The following is a 17,182-nucleotide window of genomic DNA, read 5'->3' on the forward strand; positions in this document are numbered from 1 at the left end:
ACCAAAACGATGCTCAGCATCTGCAGAATGTACCCGGTAGAGTCTGAGCTCAGGTTAGGGGCCTGAGTGTGGACTAGTGGCCCCTGGGGTAAAACCTCAGCTCCAGCTCCGCACAGACTGGTTCTGTGTTGCAGGACGTCGCCAGCCGCCTCAGAGGGCGGGATGGAGATTAAATGAGAAAGCAGAAAGAGAGCACAGACACACAACAGGTGCTCACCCAGTGGTAGTCACTGCTATTATCCTGCACAATGTGGATGAAGGAGGCTGGGTGGGGATGGGGCAAATCCTCTCTTCCCACTCTTCAGTGTGCCCAAAGCTGGACAACACTCATGAGTCTGCCTCTTGAAGCCTTTAAGTAGACTGTGAACACATACGCAGCCCTCACTCGCCTTGGCCTTACAGACACAGAAGCTAAGGCTAACATTTACCCAACAGTTCTCATCAGCCTGGGGAGGGGCAGCATCAACTGAAGGTGGAAAATGCTGGCAAGAAAGGGAATTGAGAGTCTGACTAGAAAGGCATAAAAATTACAGTGAAACTCAAATCGCAAATTGCATCAATGTGGCTTTCGCTCTGCTTGAAGAAATTCTCATAGAGGAAGCAAGAAAAACCCAAATACAAATCCCTTGTTGGCTGTAGGCGTGCACAACGATCTGTTGTCCTGCATGATGAACGCAGTGGCTTATAAAATGGCAAAAAAAAAAAAAAAAAAAAAAAAAAAAAAAAAAAAAAAAAGCTGTTCGAAACAGATTCCTGAAAAACACTTTTTGTTTGGTTTACCTCAGTTTACCAAAGACTGGATGAAGCCCATTGAGTTTTACTAAAGATAAATTGCGCTAAATGAACTTTCCCAATGAATTTTAGCATTTGTCACTATGTCATTTCTAGTATTTCTGACCCTAATGGCAATTTTCAGGAACACATATTTCAGTAAGCTTTACAATTCAATATAATCAATTTAGGGTTCTTTTTTAAGATCCTTCTAAATAATATTAACAAATTTTTCCTAATACTTTCCAATAATATTTCACGACATTCCAACTAATACACCTGTTCAGTCAAACCAGTGGAGGGTGTATAGACTCATTCTCCAAACATAATTTCACAGTACATAAAATCAAAGTTTTTTTTAAGATTTATTTATTTATTTGAAAGTCAGAGTTACGAAAAGAGAGAAGGAAAGGCAGAGAGAGAGGTCTTCCATCTGCTGGTTCACTTCCCAATTGGCTGCAACGGCCTGAGCTGCACCGATCCAAAGCCAGGAGCCAGGAGCTTCTTCCAGGTCTCCCACATGGGTGCAGGGGCCCAAGGACTTGGGCCATCTTCTACTGTTTTCCCAGGCCATAGCAGAGAGCTTAATTGGAAGTGGAACAGTCGAGACTCAAACCGGCGCCCAAATGGGATGCCAGCACTGCAGGTGATGGCTTTACCCGCTACGCCACAGCACCAGCCCCAAATCAAGGTTTTACACTAGAAAAATCTGGTGTAAATCATGATACTATAAGAAATTACAGAGATTTTTCCCAAATAAAAATACTATTTAAAAAGTAAACTGTGTTTCCAAAATATTTTCAGTAACACCATGAGGGATAATAATTTACACTTTTTTTTTCATCACAGCACTAAGGGAATTTTTAGATTTACCAGCACCAACAGGTCCAAAGAATGGGAACCTCACAGCCCAGAGGAAGCTCAGTGATCGCTGAGACAAGCACAAAGAGCCAGCACCATGGAGAGCAGCCAAACCCAAGCTGCTCTGTTACAGAGGCACAGAAAGCAATTCCGCGTCCAGAGAAGCTGAAAGAACGCTGTCCCTCCACAGAGACAGCAGGCACCAATACCAGCTACTGTAAAACCGTTCACAGCTAAGGCAGATAAGAAAAGAAGCTGAAAGAAGAAATTCAGCAAGCAAAAAAAGTAAGCAAAACGATGTGGTCAGTACCATGGGAAAATCAAAGGGCACTGAGACTGCGAGGGAGGTAGGAGAGAGGCAAGAAGCCAGCACTGGAGAAGGCAGATTACTTCTGCATTTGCCGTCAGTTTTACATTAAGATATGTTAGCTTGCTCAGGAGATGAGGATGCTACACAGGCCACAGTCTGTCTCACTTAGAAAATGACCAATGCCAAGAAATTGAATGTGATGGATTTGCTAGGAAAGGCAGATATAAGCCTCATAATGAGGATGGACTCAATGCAAAGCCACCTAACAGAATAATGAGAAGTGCTCAAAAAGCATTAGCAACGTGATTTGAGTATTTTATAGGATCTTGTGATCCTTTTCACAGCAGCTACACATGCTAAATGCTACATTGGTAGCATCATCACTCAGGTGAAGAAAGAGGAATTCACTTCCACAAGGTTATATATCTAGTAAGTCCAAGAGACAGGCACACAAAATAACCAACAATTATGACTTTACAACCTCATACTTAAACTATGATTAATGTACTGTTGATTAAAGAGGGAAAATAGAGGGGGCTGGCATTGTGGCGTAGCAGGTGATGTCGCTGCCTGCAACACCAGCATCCACATGGGTGCAGGTTCGAGACCTGGCTGCTTCACTCTGATCCAGCTCCCTGATAATGTGCCTGGGAAATAGTGGAAGATGGTCGGAGTCCTTGGGCCCCTGCACCCAGGTGGGAGACTCGAATGAAGCTCCTGGATCCTGGCTTTGAATGGGACCAGCTCCAGCTGTTGTAGTCATTTGGGGAGTGAACCAGCAGATGGAAGATTTCTCTCTCTCTCTCTCTCTCTCTGTAAACTCTGCCTTTCAATAAATAAATAAATCTTAAAAAGAGGGAAAATAGTTTTATATATATTTCTGTTAAGATAGTTAAAGCTAAAAACTTCAAGAGGCTAACCATCAATCACTCAGGAAATTTTGTTAACTAGGTTATCATTCTCTACTATTATAAACAGCCAAGATATAAGTAACATAAATTTAGATATAATGATAAATGAGAGGAATGCATCATTTTGCCTAATCTATAGCGACACAAAATGACAGAAAAGTTTTTAAGATATAATTAAATTATAAATCATTGGTGGTATTTTTGAATTACAAAAGTAAGGCCACCTAATATTTACATACAAGATGTTCTCACCCAACAATTCTGCTGAGTTAGTACTTACCCATTTTTGGTGGAGAGTTTATACCGGTCCATAAAAACTGGTGTCACACCACACAAATCTAAGGTTGACAACGAGGCTAAACATGGCCAGTTTTTGTCATACCACACCACAGTAACTGATGTATCATTTAAGGAAAGATCAACATGGTCCATGATATATTCTTTTCCACTTTTCTCTTTCAATATAATTGCCCAGCCTAAACCAGATATTCTGGAAAAGGAAAAAAAGCTACAAATGTATACTTCATTGCAAAAAAAAAAAATGCTAAAGGCAATTTTACATGATATCATATTTAAAACACCTTGTTTCTCAGAAGCCGAAGTCAACATGCTCAATATAATTTTCACCTCAGCAGTTTTCAGACTTCTCTCCTCTCTTAACATGCACTCTCTAGACACCTGTGATGTCCCTGGGACTGGCAGGACATGACAGGCATGCTGAAGGCTCCGCACACCAGGAAGGACCCCTTCAGTACTCCTGCTTTACCAGAGAGATTGCTAGGCTATTTCTGTTCTTCACAAAAGCTTTGGGCCATATGAATGGAACAGGAAACGCTGTATGCTTTATAGTTGTACAAAACACAAAAACACATCAGAGATAGTTGCCTACAATCTAAACTGTACCAACTTCTTACATATACAATGCTTGCAGCCACTACTATCACTCCTTTTTAAAGTGGTTATGAATGGGAACACTTAACCGTGCTGTCCAGCAACCCGATGGCCACTGTGAAGCCAGAACACACTGTGTACCTGAGGGCCTCTTTGGTTTTCACTGGCAGGCCTGTGTAGGGGTTAACAGGTCTCAGGACCTGAGTGAGTGCCCCCTGCACAGATGCTATTTGCTTTGTAATATATTCTTTCTTCCAGTATCCGGCTTCTTTTTCCCCAATGGATAGTAAGCTGGTCTCCTCAGCTGCCTCTTCCATTGCATCAACTTTCCAATTGGATCTTCTAGGTGGAAAGGCAGCCAAGTAAATTCTGATCCAAATAAAACTAGAGGGGAAAATGAGGAAATACGTTAACTAACATACACTGTCATGTACCTGTAGCAGCAATACACTAAACTAGAGACACATAATAATTTTAAGTAGCCCAATCCGTGAATAAGTCAAGCTGAACATTTATGGTTGTTGATATGTTGAAGTGAATTATAGTTTGAGATAAGGGTTCACCAACCCTAAAAAAATGCATAAAAGAGTCAAAGCCTATTTCCCAGGGTCAAGTTTAAAGTGAGCAAACTCATGTTATTTGGAACCATCCAAAACAGTGTATTCCTAGGGGACAGAAGCAAGTATATACAGTGTGATTCTTACTTTGTTTTTAAAAATATATATGTTTTTTAAAAGACCAGAAAGGATACATACACATAGATATGCAAAAAATCAATAGTGAATAACTGAATTGTGTATTCTTTTTGCTTTCTATTTTTTAATATTTCAAAAATGAACCTGCATTGCTTTCACAAGCATAAAAAAGTAGAGATCATTTAAAAATAACTAATAATGGCAGTTAGTATAAATTTTTGTGAGCACATTTAAGAACTTCACGCAGATTAACACACTCCATCCTCACAATGAGCCAGTGAGGCGGCTCCAACTATTGTCCTCATTGAGCAGCGGACGTAACTGAGGCCCAGGTGCAGTGATTTGGTCCAGGTGCAGGCAGAACTAGGTGGTGGAACAGGACCTGAACCCACGCAGCCTCAACCAGAGCTCGCACTCTTACCCCCTGCGCGTCACTGCTTCTTCAACAGCATAAGGAGAATGAATAAGCTATCCAAAGAAGCCAAGGAACCACAATGCTGGAATTCAAATTCAGCTGTGAGACAACATCGCAGAGCCCCTGAGAATTCACCGGGCGGGGCAGCTCCAATGCGCCTAGAGCTGACCCGAGAGCTGTGCTCCCTCGGCCACAGCACTCCACCAGGAAGACAGGCAGCACTTAGGGAAAACTGAGAGGGGGGAATCGGTTTCCTAATCTGAAAGGCAAATTTCACATGAATATGATGCAACTATTTGATAATTTATGTCTCCACTTTCCCATCTAGAGCAGTATAGGAAAAACCGGTCAATGGGCAAGAGGGAATCGCTGGGAGAAAGCAATCCCCCCACAGAAGGGGCTGGCCCTGAGTGGCAGGAGGTCCACTGGAGACACCCAGGGACCCTCTGCAGAGAGGAGTGGCTACCGCACTGCCTGCAGCAGACAGGATCTTACGTCACAGCACATCTCCATTCCGACACTCTGCAGACAGCCCGACACTCACTCACTCACACGTAACAGATCTCTGCTGACATGTCTTTCCACACAGATTCTCAAGTCATTCCTTACCCCACAGAACCATTCCAAGCCAAGCCCTTATATTAACCTGCTTTATGTCAGAACAGAAATTTCTGGATCTTCATATATAAGCTAACAGACACAAAATGATTTAGTTGAGTACATCTAGGTAAATCTCAAAGCATTTTACCAAAATCTCTGGAATTGTCACTTTTAAACACTCACTATGCATAAAAGCTTGCTCTTGTTATATTCAAATTTATGTGACACATCATCTCACTCTAAATAGGTTTTCCTTTGCTTTATCAAGATCTTTATGGATGCCAAATTTCTTCTTTTTTTTTCTTTTTTTTTTTTTTTTTTTTTTTTTGACAGGCAGAGTAGATAGTGAGAGAGAGAGAGACAAAGAGAAAGGTCTTCCTTTTTGCCGTTGGTTCACCCTCCAATGGCCGCTGCGGCCGGCTCATAATGCTGATCCGAAGACAGGAGCCAGGTACTTCTCCTGGTCTCCCATGCAGGTGCAGGGCCCAAAGACTTGGGCCATCCTCCACTGCCTTCCCGGGCCATAGCAGAGAGCTGGCCTGGAAGAGGGGCAACTGGGATAGAATCTGGCGCCCCAACCAGGACTAGAACCTGGTGTGCCGGCGCCACAAGGTGGAGGATTAGCCTGTTAAGCCACGGCGCCAGCCTGGTTGCCAAATTTCTCACATCAGTACTACATAATCTACTGTTGCTACTATTTTTTACTCACTCTGGCACTCACAAACCACAAAAACATGCACCACGGTGGAGACAGGAATCAGAGCACAAACACTACAGCCACCCAGAGACAAGAACTACACCTCGTATTCGCAGGACCAACTACATTCACACATTATCTTATCTCATTTGTGCATTACAGAATTAAAACATCATAGTAAATTCCCCTTGGCTAATTATAAAATATGTTAAGATGCTTTAAACAGTTTCCAAAACCCGAGCACTTTCTTTTCTTAATTATTTGAAAGGCATAGTTACAGAGAGAGAGGAAGAGGCGCAGAGAGAGAGAGAGAGAGAGAGAGAGAGAGAGAGAGAGAAAGAGAGAGAAAGAGAGATCCTCCATCCACTGGTTCATTCCACAAATGGCTGCAATGGCTGGAGTTGGACCAGGCCAAAGTCAGGAGCAGGAACTTCATTCTGATATCCTACATGGGTGCAGTGGCCCAGGTATGCCATCTTCCAATGTTTTCCCAGGCACATTAGCAAGGAGCAGGACCAGAAGTAGAGCAGCCAGGACTCAAACAGGTGCCCATATGGGATGCAGGCACTGCAGGCATCAGCTTAACCCACTACGCCACAGTGCTGGCCCCAACACTCTATTTCTTGATCCCCAAATCCTCCATCCTGTTACAAAGCTAAGATGTATTTGAGGACAAGAGTATATTTATCAAATGACAGTCAACCAGGCTCAGAAAAATGTCAAACAAGTTGTTTGTAAAATGAAGCTTCCCAGAGCACATCACAAATAAAACTGGCACGTTGGTGACCCAGAGGCCACCTACTGCTCACCTCCCTGTCCCCACGCAGAGACTCAGGAGGCCTCCCCACTGATGGACCGGAATGGGGCGGGGGGGGGGGGGCATAGGGATCACCACTGTTCAAGGTGTTTCTCTTTAAGTCAACAGTGCAAGGTATGTTCCTGTTCTCTCTTGAGAAGCAACGCTTGGAAGGTATTTTTAACTTTTCACAAATGTTTATTGGTTATCCATTCAATGGTTATACATCCCTGTATGAAGTCTCAGTATTACTCAGACTGTGACAAACAGCACAATTCAACTGACACAATCAAGATTTATCCTTTGAAAAGAAATAGGTGTTAATTTTCATCCAAAGCTCAGATTCCTTAAGGAAAACTTCCAAGAAAGTAGGGTGGGCACATAACAACAAAGGCATGCAAAGAACAGCACTGGAGTCCTGGCCCCAGATCTGCCTGGAGACCTGGTTCCTGCACCACCTTCACCCCTCACGGTGAAGCGGAGAGAGGTGACACCCGGAGAAACTAAGAAACGTTTACCTGTATCAGCTTGCTGATTCGGACTCGATCCTTGAGGTGAAAACCTTCCAGAATGCTACAGTTTTCAGCATGTGGTTGACTCCCTTCTCAAAAAATACCGCACTGCATTTTGCTTTTGAGAATACCTTCCTAATTTGGGGGACGATTAGGAAAGAGACACATAAAAACCGCTCTACGATCGCTCAAAAACTACTTTCAAGAACATGACCCAGCATTTCACTGATCCGTGCAGGCATACCCTGACATAGATACATTAATGAAGATGGACACACTAGCAGATTTTTCCCATTTGAGAAACTTCTTTTAAATTAAAACACAAGGGGCAGGCATTTGGCAAGCAGGGAAGGCACCATTTTGAGTTCCCAGGGTTAGGGTCCCAGCTCCACTTCTGATCCAGTTTCCTACAAACGTGCACCCTGGGACACAGGGATGCACAGCTCAAGTGCTTGGCTCCCTGCCACCCATGTGGGAGACCTGGAATGAGTTCTGAGCTCCTGGCTTGGCCTAGCCAAGTCCCAGCTGCTGTGGGCATTTGGGGTATAAACCAGTCCATGAAAGATTTTCTCCCTCTCCCTCTCCCTCTCCCTCTCCTTCCCCCTCCCCCTCCCGCTCCCCCTCTCCCTCTTCAACTAACAAAATATAAATAAATAAAAACAAATTCACAAATAGTGAAGCCTCCCCAACCAGGTAGTGGTGTATGTCCCCTCTGAGTAGACAGCACCTGAGGACATCTGCAGTGTGATCTGAAGGCACACTTTGGGCTTCTCACTTCGGTGGTGAACACCCAACACCAAAGCTACACTAGACTGGTCAGTTCAGAATTTGGAAATTTTAAAAATACAGATTCCAGAGCAGAGGATTCCAATCTTCAAAAATGCGGACTAGGGAATCCAGATTTCTTACACCTTCCCAGCTGGATCCGATGCAATCTTCTATGAACTGGCACATACCAGATAGCATGTCCTGCCCGTCGAGTCCCAAGATTAAACAACAGCACAGCCCTCTTCCCGCCATGCTCCATCTCCTTGTCTATTCAACAGAACCACCCTGCATTCCCTCTTACCTTGATATTCCCCGGTTGATATGTTGGTTCTACCTAGGATCAAGGTTTATCTGATCTTCTGATGTTGAATGGGAGGGGGCCAAAAAAGCCAACAGTTTCAGTTGCAGGCCACAAAATGTTCACTGGGAGTGAGGAAGATTCTAACCTCTCTCAACCCAACATAAACTTTTGAGTTGTAGGCAAAGATCACAGCAACCAAACAGAAGCAGAGGCTTCTCTGCTTTCCTTGTGGCTGCCTGTGAGCCTAGGTGACAGGGAGTGACCCTCCGCCCCTGTGAGCCTAGGTGACAGGGAGTGACCCTCCGCCCCTGTGAGCCTAGGTGACGGGGAGTGACCCTCCGCCCCTGTGAGCCTAGGTGATGGGGAGTGACCCTCCACCCCTCTGCCTCCTGGGTCACTCTCTTCCCCCGCACCCCCTCTTCCCAGAAGTCTGGAAGGAGATGCTAAATACAAGTTCCCGAGCCCCATTCTGTTCCTTCTCTAGGATCTGTGTGCCTGCCAGCAGAGGGCATGCACCGCTCTGCAACCAGGCGCTGGAGTTCCAGAGGAGGGGCCCTGCAGTGCTGCTGAGACCATGCGGGTGAGTCTGCCCAGTTCTGCACAACGCAGCCAAGCTTCCTGGCTAAGACACCAAAGTCGCCCCCTCCAACGGCTACGCCAATTTACAGGCTTGGTCTTCTCATTATATGCAGAGAACATTCCTTCCTTTAAGCAAACAAATGCAGATATTTTAAATATCATGTGATTACATGAAGCATTAGATATATCTCTTTATGTCCAAAATATTCTCAAAATTAATTATCTTAAATTTTTTAAAATGGCTAAGAAATTCTCCAGTTTTCACGACTTCTATTTGTCTATCATCAAAACACAAAAGAGAGGGTCCAGCAAGGTGGCACAGCAGATTAAGCCTCTGCCTGCAATGCCAGCAGCCCCTGTGGGCACTGGTTCAAATTCCACTTCTGATCCACCTCCCTCCAATGTGCCTGGAAAAGCAGAGGAAGATGGCCCAGGTCCTTGGGCCCCTGCAACCACGTGGGAGTGAACCAGTGGATGGAAGATCAATCTCTCTCTCTTTCTCTCTCTCTCTAACTCTGCCTTTCAAATAAATAAATGAATCTTTAAAAAAGAAAGAGAAAGAAAGAAAGAGAGAAGAAGAGGCAGAGAGAGGGAAGGAGGGAGGGAGGGAGGGAGGGAGGGAGGGAGGGCGGGGCCACACAACAGAGAGGCTTGGCTTTCTCCTTACTTGTCATTGGCCAGGTGATAAAAGCGCCTGTTTACACATCCAATGCACAGCAGACTTACAGCATCCAGGTAGGAAAGTATCTTCAACAAGATTTCTGAAGGCATTCTGGGAGAGGGGAGAGAACCAGCAACATCAACAAGTGCATACTCTACAAATGACCCAGAAAACCACTGGCTGCAGGCCCTCCTGTGCAGAAGGCAAGCTGTACCCTCGTCTTCAATCATTTTCTTCATTGATAGCTTCTGGTATCACAATTCTTGTGACAGAAACCAATAAAGACACCCAAGAGTACAAAGAGCTAACTCCTCCGGCGTCTAAGTCACGCACACACAGCCTTATCAGCAGCAGGACCTCACTGCCGTCTCATGGAAGTGTGGGCTCTCCTCTGGTGAGATAAAGACAGACACAACCATTCCTAGCTGGGATAGAAACACGGGACCACCCCTCAACACTGCCACCAGCAAACGAAGGAGTAAGTGGGGTGGGAAATGGGATTATCCCCCCACCATGCCCCCTCTTGGATGCCCTCACACTTTTGGTCATTTGCTTCTTCTAGGGGCTCACGGAGACACTAAACCCACAAAGTTTCCTAAAGTGTCTTTTGCATTCATGTGATTAAGTAAACATGATGCTGAGATGTGTCCTCAATATTTCACCTATTTCAGTGATCTTAAAATTCTGTAAAATAGGGGCCAGTGCTGTGGCACAGCAGGTAAAGCTGCCCCTGCAGTGCCAGGATCCCATATGGGCGCCAATTCGAGTCCCGGCTGCTCCACTTCTGATCCAGCTCTCTGCTATGGCCTGGGAAAGCAGTGGAGGATGACCCAAGAGCTTGGACCCCTGCACCGACATGGGAGACCTGGAGGAGACTCCTGGCTTCTGGCTTCAGATTGGCCCAGCTCCGGCCACTGAGTCCAACTGGGGAGTGAACCAGTGGATCAAAGTCCTTGCTTGCTCTCTACCTCTGCCTCTCTATAACTCTGCCTTTCAAATAAATAAAGAAAAATCTGTAAAATATACTAAAAATCTGAAAGTGCCCGTAAAGCACTACTAGTGTTATTAGTCAGAAGGGGCACTTATGCACCTTGATGAGCTCCAACAAAAGGGAGAAGGAAGAGGAAGCCCCACAAGACTGGAGCAAGAGTTGAGGGGAAAGGGTCCAGGGAGAAAGGCCTGAGGGAAAAATCCTTTTATCAATTTAAAATGGCTTGCCCATACTCTCTACTTGTGATTTGAATGATTTTGTTTGTTTATGATGAGAATCAGATTATCAACATGTCATACAGAAATGACCAGTTACAAATTTTGAGAATATTAACAATAACCTGAGTCATCACAAAAAGGATGATCAACGTCACACGTATTTGTGATATGCCACTACCAAGTGCCACAACTGCCCAAAACTGAGATATTTAGCCAAGACCTGCGGACAGTCTAAACAAGCAGCTTTGCTTAGGTATTAAATGTCTCTCCCCAGATGATATCTCTTACAGTCAGAGTCAATTAATTAGATGCTTTTAATAAGAAACAGTCCCCAATACTAAAGACAGCAAAGTTAAAAAAAAAAAAAAACAGGTTTTTGGGGATTATTTGTACTATCTACTGCATACTGTTTTTCTCTTTTAACTATTTCACAAGTATTCATAGTTTTTTTAATTATATATATATTTATTTATTTGACAGATAGAGTTAGACAGTGAGAGAGAGAGAGAAACAGAAAGAAAGGTCTTCCTTCCATTGGTTCATCCCCCAAATGGCTACGGCCGGAGCTACGTTGATCCGAAGCCAGAAGCCAGGCGCTTCTTCCTGGTCTGCCACGCGGGTGCAGGGGCCCAAGCACTTGGGCCATCCTCCACTGCCTTCCCGGGCCACAGCAGAGAGTTGGACTGGAAGAGGAGCAGCCGGGACTAGCACCCGGCACCCATACGGGATGCCGGCGCCACAGGCAGAGGATTAACAAGTGAGCCGTGGCGCCGGCCCCCATAGTTTTTTTTTTTTTTTTAATCAGTGTAATTAAAGAAAACTTAAGAGTTAATACTTAAAGGCAACATTTCAGAAAGGTGTGCAGGAACTGGAAGAAATATGCAACTGGAAAATCCTACTGGAGACATGTATAGACAGGATGTTTTACCTCCCTACCCACCAGACTAAGACAATAAAAAGGCTTCACTTTCTGTGACTTTAGCTATAGAGAAAATTTCTAAAGTCGAGACAATTGTTTTCTATGTTTTCAAAGACATTCTCTCCTTTTGTTTGAAAGGCAAAGAGAGCAACAGAGAGACAGAGCTCCCATCTGTTAGTTCTCTCTTTAAATGCTCACAACAGCTGGGTATGGAAGGGCCCAAGCTGTGAGTTTGGAACGCAGTCCAGGTCTCGTACATAAGTGGCAGGAGCCACCACCGTGGCCTCCGAAGGTCTGCACTGGCAGGAAGCTGGAGTCAGGAGTCAGAGCCAGGAGCTAAACCCCACATTCCGTGATAAGCAATGCCAACATCTTAACCCTAGGCCAAATACCTACCCCTCCAAGATTGTTTTAAGTTATTATTCCTGGAGCCGGCACTGTGGCATAGCAGGTAAAGCCTCTGCCTGCAGTGCCGGCATCCCTCACAGGTGCTGGTTTGAGACTCAGCTGCTCTGCTTCCTGTCCAGCTCTCTTCTGTGGCCGGGGAAAGCAGTAGGAGATGGCCCAAGTTCTTGAGCCCCTGCACCCGCTTGGGAGGCCCAGAAGAAGCTCCTGGCTCCTGGCTTCAACCATTGTGGTCATCTGGGGAGTGAAACAGTGGATGGAAGACCTCTCTCTCTGCCTCTGCCTGTCTGTAACTCTGCCTTTCAAACAAAATAAATAAATAAACCTTTTTTTAAAAAAAGTTATTGCTCTTAAGGGTTCCTTGAAGTTGGTATAATCAATACTTATGCCCACGCTGGGTTACTTTCTGTTGCACTGTATTATTCCCAATTTCACATAATTATTGGGGTAAGGATAGGAAATGACGGTGAGGAAAAGAACAAGGGGGAAGTGAGAGGCTGAACAGTCATAAAGACTTAGAATGTCAGAGCAAGGAAAACTGTTTCAGGCCAAGGGGCTTCCCCGAGAAAGTTTACGTGACTCGTGCACATTCGTTCTCAGTAGTACGTGAAATCACAGATGAGCACGACCTTGTCCCTGTTTCATGTTGTGGGTCCGTGCCAACCTGCGTGCCCTTACCGTCCTCCCCCGGCCCAGTTCCAGGGCAGAACAGTCACTTCCTCCCGTCACACCAGCTGTGCCCTGGTCCCCACTGTGTCCCCAAGCTCTTCAGCCCCCGTTGCCGCTTCACCCTCAGCATCATTCACATCAGCCCCAGAACACCGCATGCTAACACTGCCCTCTCCCCTGGTCCTGCCACCCCAATCGCTCCAGCTACCACACAGCTGCTATGCTCCCTTCGCTGCCACGCCTCTGGGAAAAGAAAAAAAAAAAAAACACTTATCTCCACCTGCTGCCTCCACAGCCATGCCTCCTACTGTCTGCTTTTCACATTTCAGTGTGAAATATCACACACACAGAGCTACAAACATAAGCGCCCAGTCCATTCCAGGCTACGGTCTGAACAGCTCTGAGGTTGCCCCATCTTCCCAGCCGCCAAGCCCTCCACTGCCTCCTGCCACTCGCCCTCTCTAGGCAGCAGGGGACTGACCCCTCGGGTCCATGCAGCAGCTGTCTCTCATGGTTCACACAACGGCCCCTCTTCTTGATTTCTTCTAGCTCACGGGTGTTCCCTGGCTCCTCAGTCGCTTCTCAATGACCCCATTCCCCCCAGCTTGCTCCTGAGCCTCTGCTTATCTCGTTGCTACCTGCTGTCCACCCCAGCCACCTCCCTGAGTGCTCACTCATGTCAGAACCCGCCCCAGACTAGACTAGATGCATCTTTCTTTGCACACGTCCCAGCCATCTCAGCAGCCACAAGTCCAAAGTCATTATCGTGACCCTCTCCTCTGCCCCTACCCCAACTCCTCTCCATCCCCAGCAGCACCTCCACTCACACATCTGCTCACGCCAACAGTTGGGGATTTCTACCCCATGTCTGCTTTCTCCTCCCACCTCCATCTTACTCATGAATGAGTGGTGTCAGCCACACTCCCCACACATTTCTCAAATCTGCCCATGTCTCTCCTTTTCCCTTCCTTCTAGAGATGAGTGCCAGGTAAACAAGCTAACTTTAGAAATCAAATTACATCACACCATAATATAATAAAGCCCAAACTCCACCCCGTGGTCCGGCAGTCCCTCACCCACCCGGCCCTGGCCGCCCAGTGGCCCTGCCCTACGGCCTTGGAGCTCCCGACTTGCCCTCTGCTGTCCTCTCTGGTATGCTGCTCCCCACCAAGCCCCTCAACCTCAATTGTCTTGTCATCTTACACGTCTCCTGTCAGAGAGAAGTCCTTCCTTACCAGCCTACCACACTACTATGGAATATGGAGTCCATTGTTTTCCTGACACTATGTATTCCAATTAAAAATCAGTTATTTTTTTAATCTACCCCTCCACTAGACCACTAGGTTTATGGAACCACATGTGAGTGGTGGTTATAGCACCAAGCACAGGATGGATGAATGAAATGGATACATACCTGCTCTACCTCTCATATTGCACTATTGCACGACATTCTATTTGCAAAGTGTAGTTTTTTAAGCTTAAATGAATATTCTTAATTACCTCATTTTTCGGCTTCTCTCTAAAGCACACTAAAATATGTACATAGACGTGCATACACTGTTAGTGGAGCTAGTGATGATCTCCTGCTCAATGCCCCACGCTTGGAAGCAGGCAACTAATGTTCATATTGCTGTTCTGCAGGCTATCAGCTATGGGGGAGCCTCCCTAGAGTAACAGCAAGTTTCCAGAGCTCCACATGACACTTAGAATACAGTCGGTGTGCCCTGCTACCACAGCACAGATGCCTGGAGAGGCATCTCAGAATCAATTTCAAACAATAATTTTTGAAAGAAAAAGAAACAACTCCACGGGTCTAGGTGCTGGGGGTCGCAGTATGAAATCTTGCCATGGAAAAACGGGTTCTCAAAATACAGAAAGTTAGAAACCGAGAGGGCTCTTGAGCTTTTAAGAGAACCCATTTTAATCTTCTTTCTTCTTTCTCAAGTGTCTTCACCAATTGAAGAGTGAGTAATTTTGAAGAACATTTTAATAAAAGGACAATTCAATTTACTTGTCACAGAAGTTTAGCTTCATAAAACTACTCTAATAAGAACTGTGACAGGCTCATGACTCACTTCAAACTTTCCGTGTTATACATTCAGCCTACGCACGCCTATTCTTGGAGAGTCAGAACAGCGTTATGTACAGAGCATTGTTAACTTTCTCTGATAACCCCATGCCTGGAGCGCACACACCTCCACCCCGCCCAGCTCCACCCAAAGTGAGGCTGCCTCTGCTACTCACCTCGCCAGGGACACAGGGCAGCCCGAGGACCTCTCACAGTGCTGTGTGTGCCGGGCACAGGGTCTTCCAGCAGCGCGGCCCACAGCGAATTTGACCCCCGGTCCCTTTCTGAAAGTAAACGTGAGAAACTGAAATCACACAGTCAGTCAATGAGGTGAATTATCTGTTCCCCTCTACAAAATCCTAAGGGATTCATAAATGCCAAAGACTTTGCGAAACTTCACCTACACAAAGAAAGCAAGCATGGAGAAGAAGGAAGGAGTGGGTTGTCAATTAGTGTTTGGAGGAAGCAAACCTGAAGACTGGGCTTACTCCGATGTGTGCTCAACCTAATACCTAATACCTACTCTCTCCTGAGAGGTGAAGAAAGCAAGACAGCCTGCTTGTCATGTGCAGGGGAGGTGCGCCAAGGGGCCGGCATTTGGGAGTCACCAGCTCGGGGCCTGCACCACGTCCTTCACCAGCATGGTGCCGAACATGCTTCTGGAAGCAAACCTGAAGACTGGGCTTACTCCGATGTGTGCTCAACCTAAGGTAAATAGCTACTCTCACTGCAGGCTGGCAGTAGGTCAACGAGGGGCTGTAAAATACATTTACGGGAACAAAAAGGACAGCTGATAAACCATAGTGACTGGCCAGCTTGATAATACAACACAGGCCTGGAAGATAGCATTGACGGAATTCCTCTAACCTGCAGATTTGAGAACTAGAACTGTCAACAACTGACAGCCACAACTCTGCTGCCTTTGAGGGGACGACCAGCTCCTACCCGAGCTTTGGCAGCCAGAGCCACAGAAGCACCAAATATTCATCCACAAGTTTTCTCACATTTTAATACCTCACTCTCAATGGAATCTATGTGCACTTGCCATCATCTTATCTGGCCATATGTAAAGCAATAGTGTGCCTCACAGACTAACAGCCTTTCAGAGTCAATGAAATAGGGTATGATACTGTTTGCAGTTAGTCCTTTTCAGTTCCCGAAAATAAACTTCTGTTGAGGCCGATCCTCAAAAGCAGGGATGTTCAACCGTGGTCTGGAGGGGGTCTGGGAACACAGAAAGGCACGTGGCCACAGCCTCTCACTCCTGGGCAGTAACCCCCGGGGACAGCACCCCGTGGCTGTGCCCTGCGGAAAGTTTGCTAGTTGCTTCTTTAAGCACTGTCCAAAACACAGGTATCAGTCATTGATCCACCTGCCACCCTGCATGGTGTCTGAGGAACTCTACAACCACAGTTTCCATCACCCACACACTGGGTTCCCCAGCACCACTGCCAGGATTATGTAATTTGCTTAAAAGTCTTGCCACCTTTGGCTTTCCTACCAGGCTGATCCCCAGAGGCATTTAAACTAACACTCAAAAAGGATATAGACAACAATCAGTGGCCAAAGAACTCTGAAGGTGAGGTAAGTAACTCTCTGGGAGTTGATGCACGAAATTCACACAGAATAGATCTTAACGGAAGCTGGCCCCCAAAGCCAAGAAAAACGGAACCTGCTGGTACAAGGCACAGACGCTGAAAGAGAAGCCCTTGCGCAAGGCCTCGGCTGACCACACAACAGCCTGGCCTGACACCTACTGCCCACGTGGTGCACTGAGATACACATACACCAATAAGCACCCAAGTCACCCAGCAGTGCCCATCTGTCATTCTCAGCAACAGTCCCCTGTGAGCTTCTAAGCAAGTGGAAAACGGATTTCTCCTTCCTTGACAGATTCTTCCTCTCTTTGGAACAAGAATGGCTGATGCACAATAACCCCTCTGTAACTATTCGTGATCATCTGAGTAAGATTCAGTAAGGTAAACTTTTCCAGATCCTGAAGGGGAGGAAAAAATGCTGGCGACAACACATACGTGCCTTGCGTAGGTACTGGATTTTTTTTTTTTTTTTTTTTTTTTTTTTTGTCTCATCTGACTTTCTAGCAACGTTTTCAAGTTAGGCAAGACCAATGTGCTCTGCAGAAC

The 17,182-nt window shown here is 45.9% G+C and overlaps 1 protein-coding gene across 1 annotated transcript in view; it reads right to left on the reverse strand.

Moving 5' to 3' along the window:
• Positions 1–15,594, reverse strand: part of FBXO15 (F-box protein 15) — a 54,678-nt gene extending 39,084 nt beyond the window's left edge. The window contains exons 1-4 of the mRNA XM_062200311.1: positions 15,215–15,594; positions 9,775–9,879; positions 3,886–4,128; positions 3,134–3,343 (exon numbers count right to left, since the gene is read on the reverse strand). Of these exons, the coding sequence (XP_062056295.1) occupies positions 3,134–3,343; positions 3,886–4,128; positions 9,775–9,878 (557 nt within the window). The 5' untranslated portion in view covers position 9,879; positions 15,215–15,594. The remainder of the gene's footprint in view (positions 1–3,133; positions 3,344–3,885; positions 4,129–9,774; positions 9,880–15,214) is intronic.
• Positions 15,595–17,182: the final 1,588 nt, after the last annotated feature.

The sequence above is a fragment of the Lepus europaeus genome, chromosome 9, assembly GCF_033115175.1.
Source record: "Lepus europaeus isolate LE1 chromosome 9, mLepTim1.pri, whole genome shotgun sequence".
NCBI lineage: Eukaryota > Metazoa > Chordata > Mammalia > Lagomorpha > Leporidae > Lepus > Lepus europaeus.